Here is a 24,228-nt window from a genome sequence, read left to right as displayed (position 1 = left end):
TCTCCCTGTTCCTGTAATGGAGTATTGATCCCTGGAGGCCATGGCTGTTCTGTCTACCCAGCAGGATGCTGTCAGCCCACACAGAATACATGCACCTCCACACATGCCAGTTCTGTCCATCATGTTTACACTGGCTTCCCTGGAGATTATACCCACCCTATTTTAATTCAGAGTAATACTCTTTCTGGGTTGTTCATATTTTACTTTACTGTATGACTTACATCAATGTTGCAACATGTCTAATGTGACCTTAGTATGGCAACTAAAAGAAGGATTGACATGGGGACATTTTATAACTGAAATCCCAAGCATAAGAAAGCAGTGAGATTGACTAACTGTGTCGGTCACAAGCGACATCATTGTCTATCATGATTTAGTTTGTTTCACAACAGGTACCTGACAGTTAGCTTGGCCCGCTTGGCTAGCTGGATCCTACTCCCTCTGTCCAAACTCCCAGCTCCGACCCAAGCAGAAACAGCTACCCTTCTCAGTACCGTCACAGCAGAACACAGCAGTTTCAGAAGTAGTGTACCCTTGCTGCCCATTCTGAAAAGTCAACTCAAACCATTGACCAGACTCCTTGATCCTTCAATGCTGCTTTCACTCAAGATCGTGGCGGGAATACTCGCCTCGTCAAAGAAGGTACCAAAGCACTCTCGCTCATTCTCTCCTTCTCTCGCTCCCTTTGTCTCTTTCTCTGTCTCCCCTCCTTCTTCCTCATCTCTCTGTCTCCCCTCCCTCTTCCTCATCGCTCTGTCCCTTCAATCACTCCAGCTTCCTCCTCCATCTCTCCGCTCCTCCTCCTCTCAGTCCCTCCTCCATCTCTCTGCTCCTCCTCCTCTCAGTCCCTCCTCCATCTCTTTGCTCCTCCTCCTCTCAGTCCCTCCTCCATCTCTTTGCTCCTCCTCCTCTCAGTCCCTCCTCCATCTCTTTGCTCCTCCTCTTCTCAGTCCCTCCTCCATCTCTCCGCTCCTCCTCCTCTCAGTCCCTCCTCCATCTCTCTGCTCCTCCTCCTCTCAGTCCCTCGTCCATCTCTTTGCTCTCCTCCTCTCAGTCCCTCCTCCACCTCTTTGCTCCTCCTCTCAGTCCCTCCTCCACCTCTTTGCTCCTCCTCTCAGTCCCTCCTCCATCTCTTTGCTCCTCCTCCTTTCAGTCCCTCCTCCATCTCTCCGCTCCTCCTCCTCTCAGTCCCTCCTCCATCTCTTTGCTCCTCCTCTCAGTCCCTCCTCCATCTCTTTGCTCCTCCTCTCAGTCCCTCCTCCATCTCTCTGCTCCTCCTCCTCTCAGTCCCTCCTCCATCTCTTTGCTCCTCCTCCTCTCAGTCCCTCCTCCATCTCTCTGCTCCTCCTCCTCTCAGTCCCTCCTCCATCTCTTTGCTCCTCCTCTCAGTCCCTCCTCCATCTCTCCGCTCCTCCTCCTCTCAGTCCCTCCTCCATCTCTCTGCTCCTCCTCCTCTCAGTCCCTCCTCCATCTCTTTGCTCATCCTCTCAGTCCCTCCTCCATCTCTGCCTGCTCAGTATGTTAATCAGACATTCTCCAACTAGGTGATTCTTGTTCAGGGGGGCATGCGGCCGCCGCTGCGGAAATTTGTTTTGGGGTTTAATTTCAGGCCTATTGATCGAAGAGCTCTTTACAGCCCACTGACATCCATAATCACAACAACAGTTTGACAGCACAGATAACTAATATGGCAGACCGAGGGAGAGGGATGGAAGAAGAGGGAGAAGAGGGAAGGATGGAGGAAGGGAGGTGCGAACAAAGTTCCATCTCTCTCCTTCTCTTTGTATTAATTGCACCCCATGACACACACACACAAACACACATTACCACCCCCTTAACTCCCCAAACCTGATTGATTTCACTTCAACCACCAGAAATGAGTTTTTCTTCGTAACGTGGTTGAGCGGTGTTTGTGTAAGGCTGCACACTCTATGGAGCCGAGGCCTTAACTGTGCTGCCACACTCATTAGCAACGACCACAGTCATTATGGAGAACACAGAGAATACTGTTCTGTTTTTATTATGATTAGTGAAGCACTTGTGGCACTGAGGACACAGAGGTAGCTAGGGGGTTCTGGGGGCAAGGGGGGAGGGGCTCTGGGGGCAGGGGGGGAGGGGCTCTGGGGGCAGGGGGGGAGGGGCTCTGGGGGCAAGGGGGGAGGGGCTCTGGGGGCAGGGGGGGAGGGGCTCTGGGGGCAGGGGGGGCAAAGGGGGCAAGGGGGGTAGGGGGGAGGCTCTGGGGACACAACCACGTCTAATTTGCCACGTACGTGACTTTGCCAAGTCACGTAGCTGGACGACACGTAGCTGGACGACACGTAGCTGGACGTCACGTAGCTGGACGACACGTAGCTGGACGACACGTAGCTGGACGTCACGTAGCTGGACGTCACGTAGCTGGACGACACGTAGCTGGACGTCACGTAGCTGGACGACACGTAGCTGGACGACACGTAGCTGGACGTCACGTAGCTGGACGTCACGTAGCTGGACGCCACGTAGCTGGACCTCACGTAGCTGGACGCCACGTAGCTGGACGACACGTAGCTGGACCTCACGTAGCTGGACCTCACGTAGCTGGACGTCACGTAGCTGGACCTCACGTAGCTGGACCTCACGTAGCTGGACCTCACGTAGCTGGACGTCACGTAGCTGGACGACACGTAGCTGGACCTCACGTAGCTGGACGACACGTAGCTGGACGTCACGTAGCTGGACGTCACGTAGCTGGACGACACGTAGCTGGACGACACGTAGCTGGACCTCACGTAGCTGGACGCCACGTAGCTGGACGTCACGTAGCTGGACCTCACGTAGCTGGACCTCACGTAGCTGGACGACACGTAGCTGGACGACACGTAGCTGGACGACACGTAGCTGGACGTCACGTAGCTGGACGTCACGGACGACATTCTGTGCTCTTCGTAGTAGAGCATCTATTTCTGTGTGATCAGAGGCTGATTCTACATAGGTCTGTCATTACTGTAACAAACAGGCATGAATTTACTTTTACTACTTTTAAGGTGTTTCCTGCTGTTGTTTGACAATGATGGGGAAGTTGCCAAAGTTTCAAGACGTTGCCAAATTTGTTGCTAGTCCCTATAGAAGGTCAAGGAGGCCTCTCTGTCACCAAAAGTCTCTGGAAGAGGGGATCCCTCCTGGGAATTGCTCCTCCCAAGGTTAGTAACTGACATCCTCTTTTCCAAACCTGTACAAAGGAAGAGTAGAAAGAAAGAAAGCCAGCCAGCCTGACACAGGGAGAGGAAGTGGAACAGGTGGAGAGAGGAAGAGAGATGGAGAAGAGAGGAAGAGAGATGGAGGAGAGAGGAAGAGAGATGGAGGATGGAGGAGGAAGAGAGATGGAGGAGAGAGGAAGAGAGATGGAGGATGGAGGAGGAAGAGAGATGGAGGAGAGAGGAAGAGAGATGGAGGAGAGAGGAAGAGAGATGGAGGAGAGAGGAGGAAGAGAGATGGAGGAGAGAGGAAGAGAGATGGAGGAGAGAGGAAGAGAGATGGAGGAGAGAGGAAGAGAGATGGAGGAGAGAGGAAGAGAGATGGAGGATGGAGGAGGAAGAGAGATGGAGGAGAGAGGAAGAGAGATGGAGGATGGAGGAGGAAGAGAGATGGAGGAGAGAGGAGGAAGAGAGATGGAGGAGAGAGGAAGAGAGATGGAGGATGGAGGAGGAAGAGAGATGGAGGAAGGAAGAAGAGAGATGGAGGATGGAGGAGGAAGAGTGATGGAGGATGGAGGAGGAAGAGAGATGGAGGAGAGAGGAAGAGAGATGGAGGAAGGAGGAAGAGAGATGGAGGAGAGAGGAGGAAGAGAGATGGAGGAAGGAGGAAGAGTGAGAGAGAGAGTCCCCTCCCTCAGGCAGTGAGAGAGAGAGTCCCCTCCCTCAGGCAGTGAGAGCTGTTCTGCTGCGTCATCACTCCGTACCTGGTGGGGGCATCACAGCAGAGTGCCCTCTGGCATCTCTGCACGCACACAGAGCAGCTCCTGCGCTGGGGAAACATTCCCGGCTGTCTGTTGCATCAGGCATGAGACAGGGATGACACCCAGGTGGGACAGGGAGCAGAGAGGCGTGACATAGGTACGGGGGTGGGATGAAGAAGGGATGAGGCTCCATGGTATTCAGAGGATACCCGCTCTCTCAAGAAGTCCACTAGAAAGCTAGAACGTAAGTGGCGTACCACTAAACTGCAGGTTTTCCACCTGGCCTGGAAGGACAGCCTAATGGAGTATAAGCAAGTCCTCATCAGGTCCAGATCAGAATACTTCTCTAAGTTGATAAGTAAGAACCAGCACAACACAAGTTCCTATTTGATACTGTTGCAAAACTCACTAAGAAAAATACACACGGTGTTAGTACAGATCTCTCTCCCAATGATTTCCTAGAATTCTTTGACCAAAAAATCTATGCAATAAGGGACAAACTACAGACTAGTCCTGGAGGAATAGCCATGAGCACTGAATTTCCCTCTATACCAAGCATGCTGCATGTTGAGGCTCTCACTCACTTTAACCCTATTTCTATGGAAGCGTTCATAAAGCTGATAGATTTATCGAAACCCACCAGTTGCCTTCTCGATCCCCTCCCTGCCAAACTTTGTAAGGAACTTCTCCCTATTATTGGACCACCCATGCTTAGTATTATTATTGAATCTATCGTAACTGGCCAAGTCCCCAACGATTTCAAACAAGCAATTATTAAGCCCCTTCTCAAAAAACCAAACCTAGATCCAGGTTATCTTAGCAACTACAGGCCAATTTCAAATTTGCCATTTCTTTCACACCTGTCCTAAAATCAGCTTTACGACCCTCTCCAGTCTGGATTTCGTCTTCACCACAGCACTGAAACTGCATTAGCCAAGGTAGTCAATGATCTATTATTAGCCTCTGACGCAGGCTCTATCTCTGTCCTGGTTCTCCTAGACCTAAGTGCAGCTTTTGACACTGTGGATCATGAGATTCTCCTGGAACGTATGGAGAACTATGTTGGGATTTCTGGTACTTCACTTCAGTGGTTTAGATCGTATCTATCTGACAGATCACAATTTGTCCACTATGATGGCTGCTCATCCAGGAGCTCCACTGTAAAATACGGAGTACCACAGGGTTCAGTTCTAGGCCATCTGTTATTCTCGCTTTAGGAAACATAATTAGAAGCTCTGGGGTAAATTTTCACTGTTATGCAGATGATACTCAGCTATATATGTCTATAAAGCCTGGAGAATTACCACACGCTATGGAAAAATGTGTTTCTGGGTTAAGAACTTGGATGACAGCAAATAAAACAGAGGTTCAAATTTTCGGTCCTAAAAAATACAGAAGTCATTTATCCAGACTTAGACTTAGACGGCGTCAAAATCTCTCAAAGCCAGCTGTTAAAAAATCTAGGAGTCACAATGGACCAGTTCCAGACCTTTCATTTGAGTATATATTAAGCAAATTACCAGAACTGCATTTTTCCATCTACGTAATATAGCCAAAATACGAAAATTACTCTCAAAGGATGATGCTGAAAAACTAATACATATATTTGTTACATCCCGACTGGACAACTGCAATGTGTTGTTCTCTGGCCTCCCAATTACTTCCTAAAAAATTTACAGCGGGTGCAAAATGCTGCTGCTAGATTATTAACTAGAACCAGAAAGTTTGATCACATAACATCTACTCTTGTCTCTTTACATTGGCTCCCTATCCCAGCCAGAGCTGATTTCAAAGTTCTATTACTAACTTACAAATCTCTGCATGGATTGGCACCACTTTACCTCTCTGGACTCCTTGCACCCTATCGCCCCGCAAGGACACTTAGATCTCAAGATGCCGGCTATCTGTTGGTTCCCAAAATTAAGAAAAATCTGCTGGAGGCAGGGCGTTCTCATATAGGGCACCTCTTCTCTGGAACAAATTACCTGTCTCAATTAAGGAGGCTGATACTGTTTCGACATTCAAAATTAGGTTAAAAACGTTCTTGTTTAGTCAATTTTATGACTGCTAAAGATAAATGTGTGTATGTACTTTCTATGTAAACCTGGGGTGTGTGTTTGTCTGTGTGTTATCACATGTAACTTTTAAATTGCAATTAAAGCTTCTATATGTTCACGTTGCCCCATCTAGATTTTACAAATAAAGTAAACCTGTTACTGTATATTGTTATAGTTTCCGTTACTAGTTGGTGACAACGGGGGACGAGGCATTCTCACCCTTATACTTTAAATATAACTTATTTTTGAGTTCTTTCCCCTGGAACAGATTTCATGTTCCAACCAAGGGGGGCTAGCGCTGTCTTAGTGTCTCAGGCTGCATCAAATACCCTTTTTGCTCTGCTAAATTGCTGCACTAGTCCACACTTGACCGGTGGGGATGTCATTCTAATATGACTGTAACTGTTAGCTACTCCTGGCATTCTCTAATCCCTGCTCTCCCCTCTCTGTCCCCCCTCCACACATCCCCTGTGGTGTGGGGGGTTTGAGCTGTCAGCACCTGCCTGGTCGTCGGTCTGCCAACGCTGGACCTGGTTGCCAACCGGAAACCAGTCTCCATGACGGGCAACAGCGAGTTTCCCGGTCCCTTCCTACATCTACCAAGTCGAACAATGGATTTTGATGTTTCAAAACCCATTGACACTTACCTGCTGTATGACTATGTTAAGCCTATGTTCTGTTCCTGTCTTTCACCAACCGTCTCTGGAGGAGGGGATCCCTCACTGAATTGCTCCTCGTAAGGTTTCTTCGATTTTTTCTCCTGCATTGAGTTTTTCTGGGAGTTTTTCCTTGTCTTCCTTGAGGGTTTAGGTTGGTTGAGGGGCAGTTTTATGGGCGTATGTGAAGCCCTCTGTGACATGCTTGCGTGTAAAAAGGACTATACAAATACATTTTGATTTGATTTGATTTGATTTGATGACACCCAGGTGGGACAGGGAGCAGAGAGGCGTGACGTAGGTACGGGGGTGGGATGAGGAAGGGATGACACATGGATAAGGCCCAGATGAGACAGTGACACCAAATCACATGCTGTGGATCTAATGACAATCTCAGCTTTTCTCAGTCTCCCAGTTCAGAATCAGAATCAGAATGGGATTTATTCGCCATGAAAGTTTGCACAGACAAGGAATTTGCTTTGGCAGGAAGGTACATACAATAAACATATAGGGACCTAAAATTTAAATATGTGGACTATCTATACTAAGGGTACATAAACTAGCAGTACTAAGTGGGATTAGAATTAAATTAAATATACAATAAAATAAAATATAAGTTGCCGTAATTTACAATATAAAAATACAAAAATACAAATATTACGAAAAATACAAATGTACAAGATGCAGTGCAAAAAGCAGTGTGTTTTAAGCAGGAAGTCATTAGAGTCAGTGTGGTCCCTTGGCCTTGTTGAAGAGGCCAACAGCGGAAGGGAAGAAACTGTTTTTGTGGCGTGAGGTATTGGTCCTGATGGACCGCAGCCTTCTGCAGGAGGGGAGTGACTGAAACAGGGAGTGTCCAGGGTGGGAGGAGTCGGCCACAATCTTCCACGCTCGCCTCAGGGTCCTCGAGGTGTGCAGGTCCTCGAGGGTAGGCAGATTGCAGCCAATCACCTTCTCAGCAGTGCGGATGATACGCTGCAGCCTGCTCTTGTCCTTGGCAGTGGCAGCAGCGTACCAGACGGTGATGGAGGAGGTGAGGATGGACTCAATGATGGCTGAGTAGAAGTGCACCATCATTGTCTTTGGCAGGTTGAACTTCTTTAGCTGCCGAAGGAAGTACATCCTCTGTTGTGCTTTCTTGATGAGGGAGCTGATGTTCAGTTCCCACTTGAGGTCCTGGGAGAGGATAGTGCCCAGGAAGCGGAAGGACTCCACAGTGTTGACTGGGGAGTCACACAGGGTGATGGGGGTGAGTGGGGCTGTGTTCTTCCTGAAGTCCACAACCATCTCCACTGTCTTAAGAGCATTGAGCTCTAAGTTGTTCTGGCTGCACCAGGTCACCAGGTTGGCCGCTTCCCACCTATAATCAGACTCGTCTCCACCAGAGATGAGCCCAATAAGGGTGGTGTCGTCCGCAAACTTCAGGAGTTTGACGGACGGATGACTGGAGGTGCAGCTGTTGGTGTACAGGGAGAAGAGCAGAGGAGAAAGGATGCAGCCCTGAGGTGATACTGTTGTGTTTACAGTCTCTGACGCATCCACTCCTCCTGTACATTGGTATGTTAGTCGACTGCTCCCCACAACTCCACCCATCCTGGGTGACCCCCCGGTGGACAGGCCCGACCCCGTAGACAGACCCAGCGCCCCTTATCTGCATGCCCTTGCGGTGTGAGCCCATTGATATGCCACCTTGACTATATCTTCATGCCAAGATGCTTCCAATTACGCGGGTCGCTGGAGTGAGGCAGGCCTCTGGGTTCTGGGCTGAGCAGGAACAGGGCCGCACTCTGGTTAATGTTATCCTGAGCCTGTGTGGAGGGGAGGAGGGACTGGGGGAGGGGAGGAAGAGAGGGAGAGAGGAGAAGAAGGGGAGGTCGAAGAGGAAGCAGGCCGGTGCTCTGGTTAACGTGGTCCTTTGGGGAGGGGAGGGGAGACATAGAGAGTGAGAAGAAAAGAGTGAGGGACAGAGAGAGTGAAGATAGCGCTAAACAAAAGTAGTGACAGACCTGTATGTGTGTGTGTGTGACGATGCTCAACATCCAGAATCTTATAAGGTCCATCAGGTCAGATGTAGTCGCTGAGTCTGCGTCTCTCTGCTTTCACTTGCCATTTTTATGAGACGGAGAGCTGTTGTCTTGGAATACGTTGCTTGTTTGGTCTACGTGTGTGCGAAGAATCATGGGTAACGTAGTGCGAAGTCGAGTTAGTTGGTTTAGGTTAGGCACTGAGCAACGACATGGTGCAAGCATTCGATTTAGACAGCGTCTCTCCTCAGGAGAAGGAAAACATTCCGTAAACGTTTTAGTTATAATATAAACGTGTTCACCGTTCAAATTCATTATTTGTCATATAGTTGCGTTCAGTTCACGTTCTCATAAAAATGAACCTGTTCAATGAACGCGTTCATGAACTCGTTCATGCACAACACTGTCACTGGTACACACTGGAGTCCTGCTCTGTAGCTAGTCTTCATGCAGAGAGAGACTCACCTCGACTCATCTCACAGCCACTAAAGGGTCTGTGGTTACTCTCTAGGGGTCAGAGGTCATCATAGATGTCTTTGTCAGGAGGCTATGAGTTAGGGTTAGTGACAGGAGCATCTTACATACCAGAAGCATCTACAAACTAGAGAGATGTGTGTGTGTGTGTGTATGTGAGTGTGTGAGCGGGGAGAGAGAGAAGGAGGGAGAGAATGAGAGGGAGGGGATAAGGAGGGAATGAATAAGAGCGGGAGAGGCAGAAAGAGAAACATGGAGGAAGGAAGGAGGAAGGGAGAGACAGAGATGGAGCGAGAGAGTGAGTGAGGAGACAGAGACAAAAAGAGAGCTGTGAACATGGTGGACCAGAGTGCAGTTCCTTAGGTCCAGTGAATGATGTGTGTGTTGATCATAACTGTCAATGTGTGAGTCTGTCTGGCCTTCAACCCTCTGTACTCCTCAGTCACCCAGCATCTGTCTACTTCGGTTTATCTCCTGCATTCTATCTCTTTCTCACTCCTCCAGCATTCTCTCTCTTTCTCTCTCACTTCTCCTGTGTTCCCTCTCTCCTCTCTCTCACTTATCCTGCAGTCTCTCTCATTCTCCTGCAGTTCGTTTCCCCCTCTTCTCCTGCGTTTCTCTCTCCCTCCTCATTTTCATTTTATATCCTAATTTATGTCATATCCCTATTCTATCATCCTCCACCTCTTCTCCCCCTTTAATCTCCCCACCTCTTTCCCTGTCCTGCCTCCCCCAGCTCTCTTCCTGTCCTGCCTCTCCCACCTCTCTCCCTGTCCTGCCTCCCCCAGCTCTCTCCCTGTCCTGCCACCCCCAGCTCTCTCCCTGTCCTGCCTCCCCCACCTCTCTCCCTGTCCTGCCTCCCCCACCTCTTTCCCTGTCCTGCCTCTCCCACCTCTCTTCCTGCCCTGCCTCTCCCACCTCTCTCCCTCTCCTGCCTCTCCCACCTCTCTCCCTGTCCTGCCTCTCCCACCTCTCTTCCTCTCCTGCCTCTCCCACCTCTCTCCCTGTCCTGCCTCTCCCACCTCTCTCCCTGTCCTGCCTCTCTCGCCTCTCTCGCCTCTCTCCCTGCCCTGCCTCCCCAACCTCCCTCTGTGTGTTGTATTAATCTTCATGGCCTTGTTTTAACACCATTACAGTAAGTTATTATATTGCTTCATTTCACGTGGTATCTCTATGGCCAATCACTTTTTCTCATATGTAGTTTCCTGTGGAAGAACAGAATGATATTTTCTCTGTCTCAGATAAGACCACATTCTCCATACCAGTTTGTGCCCTGCGTCCATTTATCAACACCAGGGGGCAGAAGTCCTCCAGTAATCAGGCCGTGGAGGTACTGTATGTTGCATTTCTCAGTGTTACCGATTGGTCTGGAGCCAGGACGGCCTTACATTACAGAACGGGAAGAGATTATGATGCTGCGGATGGATGGGGAAGGTGATTGGCTCTCATCCTGGCTGAAGGCCATCTCCTGAAGTATGGTCCATCTCGTACGGTGCGAGACCTGAGGTGACCGGCTGTCCTTCTCCCTCTTCATCTTCACCTCCCACTTCCTCTCCTGCTCTCCATCATCAGTTGGGGGGAGGGAGGGAGGGAGGGAGGGAGGGAGGGAGGGAGGGGGGTAGGGTGGGAAGGACGCAGGTGACACTGGAGGAGGTTTATACCTCAGAGTTTCTTCCAGCTCACAGACAGTAAAAATAAGAAGTGTAATTCTGTCCATTGTTAGTCGTATGTAGTTGCAATGTGTACTGGCTCTTATCTTTCACTTACACTCTCCACCTTCCCTACTCTGGGCCCTTTATGGAATCCCCCATCTCATTCCCCCTCTCTCTCTCCCTCTCCCTTTTTCACTCTCACTCTCTCTCTCTCTCCCTCTCTCTCACTCACACACACTCACACACACAGAGAAACACACCCCACCTCTCACTCCCTTTCACCCCCTGCCTCTCTCTTTCCCCTACCAAAGGTAGTCTTTTGGTCTCTCTCTCTCTCTCTCTCTCTCTCTCTCTCTCTCTCTCTCTCTCCCTTCCTCTCCCCCTTCCTCTCCCCCGTCCTCTCTCCCCCGTCCTCTCTCCCCTTCCTCTTTCCCCCTTCCTCTCTCCCCCTTCCTCTCTCCCCCTTCCTCTCCTCCTTCCTCTCCCCCGTCCTCTCTCCCCCGTCCTCTCTCCCCCATTCCTCTCTCCCCCTTCCTCTCCTCCTTCCTCTCCCCCGTCCTCTCTCCCCCGTCCTCTCTCCCCCTTCCTCTCCTCCTTCCTCTCCCCCTTCCTCTCCCCCGTCCTCTCTCCCCCTTCCTCTCCCCCGTCCTCTCTCCCCCGTCCTCTCTCCCCCGTCCTCTCCCCCGTCCTCTCTCCTCCTTCCTCTCCCCCGTCCTCTCTCCCCCGTCCTCTCCCCCGTCCTCTCTCCTCTTCCTCTCCCCCTTCCTCTCCCCCGTCCTCTCTCCCCCTTCCTCTCCCCCGTCCTCTCTCCCCCGTCCTCTCTCCCCCGTCCTCTCTCCTCCTTCCTCTCCCCCTTCCTCTCCCCCGTCCTCTCTCCCCCGTCCTCTCTCCCCCGTCCTCTCTCCTCCTTCCTCTCCCCCGTCCTCTCTCCCCCTTCCTCTCCCCCGTCCTCTCTCCTCCTTCCTCTCCCCCGTCCTCTCTCCCCCGTCCTCTCTCCCCCTTCCTCTCCCCTGTCCTCTCTCCCCCTTCCTCTCCCCCGTCCTCTCTCCCCCGTCCTCTCTCCCCGTCCTCTCTCCTCTTTCCTCTCCCCCGTCCTCTCTCCCCCTTCCTCTCCCCCGTCCTCTCTCCCCCTTCCTCTCCCCCGTCCTTTCTCCCCCGTCCTCTCCCCCGTCCTCTCTCCTCCTTCCTCTCCCCCGTCCTCTTCTCCTCCTTCCTCTCCACCGTCCTCTCTCCCCCTTCCTCTCCCCCGTCCTCTCTCCCCCGTCCTCTCTCCCCCGCCTCTCCCCGTCCTCTCTCCTCCTTCCTCTCCCCCGTCCTCTCTCCCCCTTCCTCTCCCCCCGTCCTCTCTCCTCCTTCCTCTCCCCCGTCCTCTCTCCCCCATCCTCTCTCCCCCTTCCTCTCCCCTGTCCTCTCTCCCCCTTCCTCTCCCCCGTCCTCTCTCCCCCGTCCTCTCTCCCCCGTCCTCTCTCCTCTTCCTCTCCCCCGTCTTCTCTCCTCCTTCCTCTCCCCCGTCCTCTCTCCCCAGTCCTCTCTCTCCCCTTCCTCTCCCCTGTCCTCTCTCTCCCCCTTCCTCTCCCCCGTCCTCTCTCCCCGTCCTCTCCCCCGTCCTCTCTCCTCCTTCCTCTCCCCCGTCCTCTCTCCTCCTTCCTCTCCCCGTCCTCTCTCCCCCTTCCTCTCCCCGTCCTCTCCTCCCCCGTCCTCTCTCCCCCGTCCTCTCCCCCGTCCTCTCTCCTCCTTCCTCTCCCCCGTCCTCTCTCCCCCTTCCTCTCCCCCGTCCTCTCTCCTCCTTCCTCTCCCCCGTCTCTCTCCCCCATCCTCTCTCCCCCTTCCTCTCCCCTGTCCTCTCTCCCCCTTCCTCTCCCCCGTCCTCTCTCCCCGTCCTCTCTCCTCTTCCTCTCCCCCTTCCTCTCCCCCGTCCTCTCTCCCCCTTCCTCTCCCCCGTCCTCTCTCCCCCGTCCTCTCTCCCCGTCCTCTCCCCCGTCCTCTCTCCCCCTTCCTCTCCCCCGTCCTCTTCCCCCGTCCTCTCTCCCCGTCCTCTCTCCTCTTTCCTCTCCCCGTCTTCTCTCCTCCTTCCTCTCCCCCGTCCTCTCTCCCCCTTCCTCTCCCCTTCCTCTTTCCCCCGTCCTCTCTCCTCCTTCTCTCCCCCTTCCCTCTCCCCCGTCCTCTCTCCCCCTTCCTCTCCCCCGTCCTCTCTCCCCCTTCCTCTCCCCCCGTCCTCTCTCCCCCTTCCTCTCCCCCGTCCTCTCTCCCCCGTCCTCTCTCCCCGTCCTCTCTCCTCCTTCCTCTCCCCCTTCCTCTCCCCCGTCCTCTCTCCCCCGTCCTCTCTCCCCGTCCTCTCTCCTCCTTCCTCTCCCCCGTCCTCTCTCCCCTTCCTCTCCCCCGTCCTCTCTCCTCCTTCCTCTCCCCCGTCCTCTCTCCCCCGTCCTCTCTCCCCCTTCCTCTCCCCTGTCCTCTCTCCCCCTTCCTCTCCCCCGTCCTCTCTCCCCCGTCCTCTCTCCCCCGTCCTCTCTCCTCTTTCCTCTCCCCCGTCCTCTCTCCCCCTTCCTCTCCCCCGTCCTCTCTCCCCATTCCTCTCCCCAGTCCTCTCTCCCCCGTCCTCTCCCCCGTCCTCTCTCCTCCTTCCTCTCCCCCGCCTCCTCTCCTCCTTCCTCTCCACCGTCCTCTCTCCCCCTTCCTCTCCCCCGTCCTCTCTCCCCCGTCCTCTCTCCCCGTCCTCTCCCCCGTCCTCTCTCCTCCTTCCTCTCCCCGTCCTCTCTCCCCCTTCCTCTTCCCCGTCCTCTCTCCTCCTTCCTCTCCCCCGTCCTCTCTCCCCCGTCCTCTCTCCCCCTTCCTTTCCCCTGTCCTCTCTCCCCCCTTCCTCTCCCCCGTCCTCTCTCCCCCGTCCTCTCTCCCCCGTCCTCTCTCCTCTTTCCTCTCCCCGGTCCTCTCTCCTCCTTCCTCTCCCCCGTCCTCTCTCCCCCTTCCTCTCCCCTTCCTCTTTCCCCCGTCCTCTCTCCTCCTTCCTCTCCCCCTTCCTCTCCCCCGTCCTCTCTCCCCCTTCCTCTCCCCCGTCCTCTCTCCCCCGTCCTCTCTCCTCTTTCCTCTCCCCGTCCTCTCTCCCCCTTCCTCTCCCTTCCTCTTTCCCCCGTCCTCTCTCCTCCTTCCTCTCCCCCTTCCTCTCCCCCGTCCTCTCTCCCCCTCCTCTCCCCCGTCCTCTCTCCCCCGTCCTCTCTCCCCCGTCCTCTCCCCCGTCCTCTCTCCTCCTTCCTCTCCCCCGTCCTCTCTCCCCGTCCTCTCCCCCGTCCTCTCTCCTCCTTCCTCTCCCCCTTCCTCCCCCGTCTCTCTCCCCCGTCCTCTCTCCCCCGTCCTCTCTCCTCCTTCCTCTCCCCCGTCCTCTTCCCCCTTCCTCTTCCCCGTCCTCTCTCCTCCTTCCTCTCCCCCGTCCTCTCTCCCCGTCCTCTCTCCCCCTTCCTCTCCCCTGTCCTCTCTCCCCCTTCCTCTCCCCCGTCCTCTCTCCCCGTCCTCTCTCCCCCGTCCTCTTTCCTCTCCCCCGTCCTCTCTCCCCCTTCCTCTCCCCCGGTCCTCTCTCCCCCTTCCTCTCCCCCGTCCTCTCTCCCCCGTCCTCTCCCCCATCCTCTCTCCTCCTTCCTCTCCCCCGTCCTCTCTCCTCCTTCCTCTCCACCGTCCTCTCTCCCCTTTCCTCTCCCCCGTCCTCTCTCCCCCGTCCTCTCTCCCCCGTCCTCTCCCCCGTCCTCTCTCCTCCTTCCTCTCCCCCGTCCTCTCTCCCCCGTCCTCTCCCCCGTCCTCTCTCCTCCTTCCTCTCCCCCGTCCTCTCTCCTCCTTCCTCTCCCCCGTCCTCTCTCCCCCTTCCTCTCCCCCGTCCTCTCTCCCCGTCCTCTCTCCCCCGTCCTCTCCCCCGTCCTCTCTCCTCCTTCCTCTCCCCCGTCCTCTCTCCCCCGTCCTCTCCCCCGTCCTCTCTCCTCCTTCCTCTCCCCCGTCCTCTCTCCCCCTTCCTCTCCCCCCGTCCTCTCTCCCCTTCCTCTCAACCGTCCTCTCTCCCCCGTCCTCTCTCCCCCGTCCTCTCTCCTCCTTCCTCTCCACCGTCCTCTCTCCCCCTTCCTCTCCCCCGTCCTCTCTCCCCCTTCCTCTCCCCCGTCCTCTCTCCCCCGTCCCTCTCCCCCGTCCTCTCTCCCCCTTCCTCTCCCCCGTCCTCTCTCCCCCTTCCTCTCCTCCTTCCTCTCCTCCTTCCTCTCCTCCTTCCTCTCCCCTTCCTCTCCCCCTTCCTCTCTCCTTCCCCTGCGGTTCCACCCTGTAATCACAGGGCTTGGTGCTTCTCATTTGCAGTGGTAAATATAGCCGTAATTGTCAGGGTGCAGTGCTGAGACTGGGCAGTGCATGTGTGCTCTCACACTAGGCTGCAGGCAGTAAATATGCCAGAAGAGGAGGGTGAAGGTGGGGTAGAGGAGACGAGGAGGGGAAGGTGGAGGAGGAGGAGGGCACGGGGACGGGAGGAAGAGGAGAGGAGGAGGATTGGAGAGGAGGAGAGGGCAGATGGGAGAGGAGGATAGGAGAGGTGAGGAGAGGAGGATTGGAAAGGAGAGGAGGAGAGGACAGGACAGGGGAGAGGGGAGGGGAGAGGAAGATAGGAGAGGAGAGGAGGTGAGGGAGAGGAAAGGAGAAGAGGAGAGGAGGAGAGGAGAGGAGGGAGGAGGAGAGGAGAGGAAAGGAGGAGGAAGGGAGGTGAGGTCCCTCACACACACACATTAACAAATGCACACAAAGTAATCTGGAAATGTATAGTAAATCCACACACATTCACACATACATGTACTGAGAGTAGAAACATGATGTGGTGTCAACACAAACATGGCCCAGCAAACAGACACTGCATTCCCGTTCATCTCTACGGCACACAGTCATGCTGGAGATTGGGCCCTTGAGATCATTTAACAAATGATTACTCAATCATTGTGCATTAGATGAAAATGAACTGTCTTTGTTAATGTGGTTTTCCATCTCTAAATGATTGGAAGATCATGCAAGTGTGATTATTGCTCTGAGACCGAGAGCAATGGGGGATAGCTTTCAGAATGCTGAGCATGGTTCTGAAGGAGCCCTGTATGTACATGACACGTAGATGCACACGCAAGACAAAACACCACACACACGCACACACACACACCCAAAACACACATACACACACACACGCACTCACACATACACACACAGTTCATGAAGGCAGCTCATAATGAACCGGCCCAGGGATATGACATGCTTCAAAGGACGGTCAGACGATGACCTCACAGAAAGACCAGCCAACGTCGCTGGTGGGGGAAGCGGTCGACAAGGAAAAGCATTCACTGATTCAGCTGACGAGGTGATGTAGTTGGTAACCCAGGGTAACGGGGGCAGGATGAGGGAAGTCACACGACAGAGGTTTGTCGTGTAGTGGAGCGGGGTCGATGAGGGGGGGTGGGGGGCAGAGACCGGGCTGGGACAGACCTGTCATTCAGAGGGGTAACACTGAGCTGGCTGGGGGCTGGCTGTGGGGCTGGCTGTGGGGCTGGCTGTGGGGCTGGCTGTGGGGCTGGCTGTGGTCCCTGGGGCCCCCAGAGTGGGAGGCTGGGGGGGTGTGGGGGGGCTGGGGAGGGAGGCTGGGGGTAGTGGGGGGCTGGGGGAGGGGGCAGGGCCTCCCATACACAAACACAGAGAGTACAGGGAGGCAGAGTGTTGACCTACTCTCCATGTCTTTTGCTCTCTTTCACTTGCATCTCCCACTGTCTGTCTCTCTCTCTCTCTCTCTCTCTCTCTCTCTCTCTCTCTCTCTCTCTCTCTCTCTCTCTCTCTCTCTGTCTCTGTCTCTCTCTCTCTCTCTCCCCCCCTCTCTCTCTGTCTCTCTCTCTCTCTCCCCCCCTCTCTCTCTCCCCTCTCTCTCTACCTCTCTCTTTCTCTCTCTCTCCCTCTCTCTCTCTCTGTCTCTCTCTCTCTCCCCGCTCTCTCTCTCTCTCTCTCTACCACTGTCTCTCCTCTCTCTCTCTCTCTCTCTCTCTCTCTCTCTCTCTCTCTCTCTCTCTCTACCACTGTCTATCCTTCTCTCTCTCTTTCTCTCTCTCTCTGTCCCTCCCTGCCAGAGAGAGAGATACCTCAGGTGTGTGTATGTGTGTGTGTGTGTGCGTGTGTACACGTGCATCATCAGAGAAGTGTGGTTTTCCTGCGGAGTGCCACATCACTGCTGCAGGGTGTGTGTGAGGTGTGTGTGAGGTGTGTGTGAGGTCTGTGTGAGGTGTGTGTGAGGTGGCCTGGGGCCTCAGCATCAGAGTCGTATCAAAAGGAAGCAGCATACCTGAGGCTCTACCTGGCGCCCCTCGCCCAGATCCTCACATTCACTCATTACTTCCACGACCAATGTTTGTGTTTTACGTGCTTGTTGATGTTTCGTTTATGAACGATTTCTCACCACCGTAGGATCTGCACATGATGAGGTCATAGGTGGAGCCAACCACTTCAGACGGCTCTTTTGGACATCCTGTGTTCGACAAACAGCTCTTTGAACGAAGAGCTCCAAACACAGTGATACACACTATCACACACACACACCACAGAGGAACACGGGGACAGACACAAACACACACAGAGGCAAATACACACCTACAGACACACACACACACAAATACCAGACACACACACAAATATTAACAGACAGACACACATCCAGACACACACACACACACACACAGATATGATCAGACACACACACACATACACAACATGTCACATACAGAGAGAGACAGACAGAGAGACAGACAGAGAGTCAGACATGGACAGGAGATTGTGTTGCAGGAATGTGTTTATTGATTCACAGTAGTGAGGAGTGTGATCTGATCTGATTTGCATGCTGTTCGGTAACCATGCCAACCATCCCAACCCTAACCCTCGAACCCCCAAGCCTTGTTCATATAAACAACGCACCTTTCCAACTGACAGACCACAGAGCTGGGCTGGTTGTCAGGATCCAGGACTCTGAGGGGCTGAGGGACAGGACTCTGAGGGACAGGACTCTGAGGGACTGAGGGACAGGACTCTGATGGACAGGACTCTGAGGGACAAGACTCTGAGGGACTGAGGGACGGGACTCTGAGGGACAGGACTCTGAGGGACAGGACTCTGAGGGACTGAGGGACAGGACTCTGAGGGACTGAGGGACAGGACTCTGAGGGACTGAGGGACGCTGAGGGACTGAGGGACGGGACTCTGAGGGACAGGACTCTGAGGGACAGGACTCTGAGGGACTGAGGGACAGGACTCTGAGGGACAGGACTCTGAGGGACGGGACTCTGAGGGACTGAGGGACAGGACTCTGAGGGACTGAGTGACGGGACTCTGAGGGACAGGACCCTGAGGGACAGGACTCTGAGGGACTGAGGGACGGGACTCTGGGGGACAGGATTCTGAGGGACAGGACTCTGACGGACTGAGGGACAGGACTCTGACGGACTGAGGGACAGGACTCTGAGGGACAGGACTCTGAGGGACTGAGTGACGGGACTCTGAGGGACAGGACCCTGAGGGACAGGACTCTGAGGGACTGAGGGACGGGACTCTGGGGGACAGGATTCTGAGGGACAGGACTCTGACGGACTGAGGGACAGGACTCTGAGGGACAGGACTCTGAGGGACAGGACTCTGAGGGACCGAGGGACGGGACTCTGAGGGACAGGACTCTGAGGGACCGAGGGACAGGACGGGTACTACAGCACAACCGGCTGGTTAGCAGGATCCGTAAGCGATGCCCAGGCGATCTCAATGCCAGCATGAACACACATACAGTAACTAAACAGGACGAAGCATTGTCGATAAGTTAGGAGTGTCGATAAGTTAGGAGTTATCAAAGCTATGAAACGGCCATATCAAACTTAAATAACACACAGGACAGACTACGTACTCAACTGTACACAAAGCACAAAAACAATAAAATTAAACATTTACACAACTGCAATGTAGCTTTGACATTATTAAATGGCTGTGTAAAATGGTCTAGTTCAGTTGAATATTGTTTCAACTACAGCTTGGGTGGCTTACAGGGTAGACAGAGAGGGAACACTGATCTCTGTAATATGGAGGTGTAGCACTGTGAAAGTTAATAATGAAAGTCTGCTGTAATATAATAACTGCCGCCCACCTCAGGTCAGCAAGCACACGCTCAGACCATAGAACAACACTATACACTTCCCTCATAGCACTTACATCTCTGTTCCTTTACCTCAGACCACAACACATCATCCAGGCCCAGCACACACAGCCGCTGTCGCCGGGTAGGTCACCCAGTCACACAGGTACCGTGAGGAAAAAAGCGAAGGGGAAGAGGTGGAGGAGGAGGAAGAGATGGGGGAGAAAACGTGGAGGAGGATATGGAGGTGGAGGAAGAGGAGAAAGGGGAGGAGGAGGTGGAAACAGAAGCAGCAGGTAGAAGCATCCCTGCTTGGGTCCTGGGAGGCAGCAGGAGAGGGCAGGCCACGCCACACAGAGCAGCCACTGTGGACTGCGCCCACCATCCATGTGGACGGTTATTTTTGCACCCAGACAAACATGTTGTTCTCTTCAGAGAGTTGAGGGCCACCCTGTGGTCTGCTGCCTTGCCTGGAGAGGGCTGGATCTGCTAGTTAAAACGTTTGTACAGCAGCTTCAAAAGTTCTCTTTCTTACCTCTTATTCTTTTCAATATCTCCACGCTGACTTTCTCCTTTCTTACTATCACTCTGCGCTCTCTCTTACTCTCTCTCTATCTCTTTCTCTCCTTGGTCTCCTTTTAATTTCTCATTCTCACTCCATCACCTTCCTGTTTTACCCCCCAGCTGGTGTTCCCCATATTTAACAGCCTCAGTGTCCATACCATCCCTAACCACTAAGCCTAACCCCAACCCAAACAGACCTGATTAAAAGGCTTTTACTACCACAATACTGTGGCTTGACTAGGCACCACTCTGTTCTGCTCCAATCTGCTCTGCTCTGCTCTACTCTGTTCAATTCTGCTCTTCTGTCTTCTACTCTGCTCTGGTTTCCTCTGCTCTAGTCTGTTCTGCTCTTCTGTCTTCTACTCTGCTCTGGTTTCCTCTGCTTTAGTCTTCCCTGCTCAACTCTGTTCTGTCAGATTCTGAAAAACGTCAACATGTGCAGCTCACTACAGATGTGGTGTACAATGGTATAAAAAGGTTTTCATAGGAACTGCTGAGAAATATAACAAGCTAAGGAATCAAGTTAAAATCTAGTTAACTACTACCTAGAAGAATACAATGTGGGGGTAGTAAATGTTTTTATAAAAAGTAGTACCTTATGCAAATGTGATAACTTTAAATAAATTAACCTGTGGCATAGAGCATAACATATATCAAAATAAGCACCAAAAGATTTGCAATTCAGTTTCTCAAAAAGCTACAGTAAAATGCTTTGACAGTTCCAGTTATAGAATGGTAACATGATATCAAATCAAATCTCAATACTGGCTGAAGGCCAATGGCAACAAACTAGGTTGGGGGCATTTGGTCAAGAAGCTTGAATACTGATGATCCATAGATAAAGTGCAACTTTCTTTGAAAACAATTGACCCTCTTGGAAACTAAATTTCAGGACAGAGGAAAAGGCGAAACAGTGAACTAACTGTTGACTGACTGTTGACAGTCTTACTGCAGTTAAATACTTTGAAATAAGATAAAATAATCTGCATATGGAAAAAAACACAAACATTTTCCAAACAACTATGCTATTGAAAATCCAAAAAGACAAAGCATAGCTGTACCTAACAGCTGGGGTAAGGAGGTTATCGTCAGTTTTACAGTACCCAATAGACAAGCACCAGTAATCTTATAGGTAAAGCACTCGCCCAATCAGGACAGTGCACCCCCATTCCCACCATCCCCAGCCCCAAGCCGCCTCCACGCCACCCGTATGGCTAATCTGCTATTGGTGGTGAGGGTTGAGGGTGAGGTCTGTGTACTGGTCTCTTCCTTGCAGAGGTGTGTGATGGGAAATGTAGTCCACAATGGCCTGGGAGTTTGGACAGGCGCCATAAAGTGAATTTTACGGTGTTAGTGGGTGAGGAGGTTAGGATCCCCCACAGCAGGGCCCACCCTGAGAAGTCTCTGGGTCCACTGAGAGGCCTGTGAACCGGGCCAGACCGGGCCGGGCCAGGCCGGGCCAGGCCAGACCAGGCTAGACAAAGTTATTGGAGATCTGCCTCTGGTGTTCAAACAGATCCTCTATCTCTGCACTGTATGCATCCCCTGTAGAGAGAAAGAACACAGGGTAAGATGTCAGAGAGAGAGAGAGAGAGAGAGAGAGAGAGAGAGAGAGAGAGAGAGAGAGAACACAGGGTAAGATATCAGAGAGAGAGAGAGAGAGAGAGAAAAGGATGACAGAAAGAGGAAAAGATAGGATAAACGTGTGTGAGATAGTGTGTGTGTGTCTCACCTGCGTGGCAGCCATACATGAAGACCCTCTGTCCGTCGTACCTGCAGCGACACCTCATCACGTTGTTCATGAAGTCGGACTCAGCCATGTCCAATGAGGGATTAACCTCCACCTGCCAGGGCAGACAGACAGGCAGAGAGAACACCACTGTTAGAACCTGGAAGAACCTCGGAGATAGTCTTAGCAGGGGCTCCGAAAAAAACTAACAGGTTCCCCTGGAGAACACAACTGCTGGACTAAGAAGTGTTTTACAACATTATTATCACAGTGTCCTACAACATTATGCTCACCGCATACTAGAAAGGTTATCCTCACAGTGTTCTAGAACATCATAATCACAGTGTTCTAGAATATTATCATCCCAGTGTTCTACATCATTATCATCCCAGTGTTCTATAACATTATCATCCCAGTGTTCTACAACATTATCATCCCAGTGTTGTACGTCATTATCATCCCAGTGTTCTATAAAACTATCATCCCAGTGTTCTACATCATTATCTCCCAGTGTTCTATAACATTATCATCCCAGTGTTCTACATCATTATCACCCCAGTGTTCTATAACATTATCTCCCAGTGTTCTATAACATTATCATCCCAGTGTTCTACATCATTATCATCCCAGTGTTCTATAACATTATCTCCCAGTGTTCTATAACATTATCATCCAAGCGTTCTATAACATTATCTCCCAGTGTTCTATAACATTATCATCCAAGCGTTCTATAACATTATCATCCCAGTGTTCTAGAAGGCCTGCAACCAGTTAACATCACCAGCTACTGCATACACCATCACTTCACGCGACACTGGAGACTTACAGGAGAAGGGAGGGAGGGAGGGAGGGAGGGAGGGAGGGAGGGAGGGAGGGAGGGAGAAGGGAAGGAGTTTCTCATTTCTTTCTGCCCCATTGTTCCTCCCTCTAGTCCCCCTGGCCATGTGGGGGCTGAGAGGAGGGAGGACCCAGTCAGAGAGAATGCTACTCTGTCCTCAGAGCCCCAGAAGGAACAAACTCCAGCTGGATATGTTATAGCTGGACACTGTTATTAAACAGCCAGTGGTGGCTGGTATTGTTTTTAAAGAGCGTCTCATTCCCATCCATAAAAAACAGGATGGCTTTTCCATATTTCACTATGGGAATAGAAAATGTACTGTAAAGGCTTCATCTTTTTCTCTCTCTCTCTCCCTCCCCCCTTTCTCTCTCTCCCTATCTCTCTCTGCTTCTAAATCTGAAGTTGATTCTCCTATTCATGAGTCTGTGATAGAGGCTGTTACTGCAGTGGTGGATCCAGGGACAGACCCTCATAAAGGAGCTCACGGGCTGGAAAAACCGTGTTGTTAAGAGAAACACAGACATTGTCAGCCGCGCAGTAACCCTAGCCCACATGCTTATGTAGCTAGGGCTCCCAGCTGTTCAACAGTCTGACAGACACACTCCTGTAGAGCTAGCCCATGGGATGACTTTTCAGTCTCAAGCTCTGGCTTGCTAGCAGCCCTTTCAAACGTAGAACCAGAATGCTGAACTCGGAATGTAGAAGTTTGGATGCAAAACTTTCAACCCGGAAACATGGAATTTCGAATGAGAAACACAGAATAATTCTAACCCAGAACTTTGGACTCAGAACTTAAAATGCGTAATTTAGAATGACAAATTTATAACCCCAGAATCTAAATGAGAAACTCTGATTCGAACCCTGTGTCTAGCTGCCCAGTCAGACAGACAGGGCCTATAGTGAGTGTGTGTGAGTGTGTGTGTGAGTGTGTGTGTGTGTGTGTGTACAGTGAGCCCTGGCATGTTGTAAAACCGTTAAATCCAGTGTAAGGACCTAACTGCTGATAGGACAGTTGTGTTAATCCACATTGAGACTACTAGGCACTGTGAGGACCCATTCTGTATAATGGCACCTTCATAAGCTGTTACACCCTCTTTAACTGCAGGTTACACTACGGTACACAGGACCAACAAGCTAAAACCATAACCAGAGACTAAAAACAACAGCTACTTGGAAATCTTAAAAACTTTACTGAACGCACAAAAAACAGCTCTCTGTATTCAAAATTACAGCGTTGGCTGTGCTTATGTGCTTGTGACTGTGTATGTGTGTGTTACACTGAGGGGCCACATCAGTGAGCAGTAGAGGAATGTTAGAGAGTGACAAGGCCCCTGTATAAACAGGCCAGGAGGTATGGTTGGGTGCTAAATGAGCTGTTTCTGATGGACAGGGAGGCTAGGTACTGTGTGTGTGTGTGTGTGTGTGTGTGTGTGTGTGTTGGGGGTACAAGGTGTTATTTGCACTATTGGGATGGTTGGTTTAGCTCCTGGTTGAAGGAGCGGATCTTTCCGGAACTGACAGTGAGAAGTACACATCATTGATGTCACATCAACATCCTCCATCACCACATAACAAACCTCACATGATGCAACAAGGAGCTGGGACTTCTGACCAACCTTTCATCCTCATCTGTTTATTCCTCCAGCCCTTCCCACTGGGCACTTCTGGCCTCTATTCTAGTCTATCCTCTTCTCCTCTTTTGTCCTCTCATCTTCTCATCTCTCCTTTTCTGTCTCTTATCAGCTCCTTTTCTCTCCTCCCCCCCCCCCCCCCCGTGTTTTGCATAGCTGTGGCAAGGCGCCGCTTTGTAATTACACCCTGTTCTACATGCTTAAAATACAAGCAGTATGTGTGTGTGTGATTGCATGTGATTGCGTGTGTGTTTCTGTCACAGGAACATGCAGGTGGTGATTACATTAAACAGACTCCCACACTAAGAGAAGCAGCAGTTACCACGCAGCCAGATCCTTGGACTTTCTCAGGGATTAGCTAGCAGTAATTATCGAGGAGGCTGGTTCCTGTGAAACCTCTGGGAGTAGCTGCCAGCGTCCTGGATCTGACGCCTGGCAGTGCGGCATTCTGGGATTAGTAGTCTGAGGTTAAGAGTGGTGGCTGATGGGAGATGGAGCCTTTGATGTGTGCTGAGGCGGTGCA

The 24,228-nt window shown here is 52.2% G+C and overlaps 2 protein-coding genes and 1 long non-coding RNA gene across 3 annotated transcripts in view; 1 reads left to right on the top strand and 2 right to left on the bottom strand.

Moving 5' to 3' along the window:
• crtac1b (cartilage acidic protein 1b) overlaps window positions 1-2,912 on the bottom strand; it is a 29,213-nt gene extending 26,301 nt beyond the window's left edge. Inside the window, exon 1 of the mRNA XM_062464466.1 lies at window positions 2,271-2,912. Coding sequence (XP_062320450.1) covers window positions 2,271-2,912 — 642 coding nt within the window. The remainder of the gene's footprint in view (window positions 1-2,270) is intronic.
• LOC134021879 (uncharacterized) overlaps window positions 1-24,228 on the top strand; it is a 317,808-nt gene that overhangs the window by 43,915 nt on the left and 249,665 nt on the right. The window lies entirely within an intron of this gene.
• The window catches only part of loxl4 (lysyl oxidase-like 4), a 37,308-nt gene continuing 31,621 nt past the window's right edge, over window positions 18,542-24,228 (bottom strand). The window contains exons 13-14 of the mRNA XM_062462919.1: window positions 21,240-21,351; window positions 18,542-21,052 (exon numbers count right to left, since the gene is read on the bottom strand). Coding sequence (XP_062318903.1) covers window positions 20,982-21,052; window positions 21,240-21,351 — 183 coding nt within the window. The 3' untranslated portion in view covers window positions 18,542-20,981. The remainder of the gene's footprint in view (window positions 21,053-21,239; window positions 21,352-24,228) is intronic.

The sequence above is a fragment of the Osmerus eperlanus genome, chromosome 6, assembly GCF_963692335.1.
Source record: "Osmerus eperlanus chromosome 6, fOsmEpe2.1, whole genome shotgun sequence".
Taxonomy (NCBI): domain Eukaryota; kingdom Metazoa; phylum Chordata; class Actinopteri; order Osmeriformes; family Osmeridae; genus Osmerus; species Osmerus eperlanus.
Note: the sequence above shows the minus strand (reverse complement) of the source record. Positions and strands in the feature narration are given on the sequence as shown.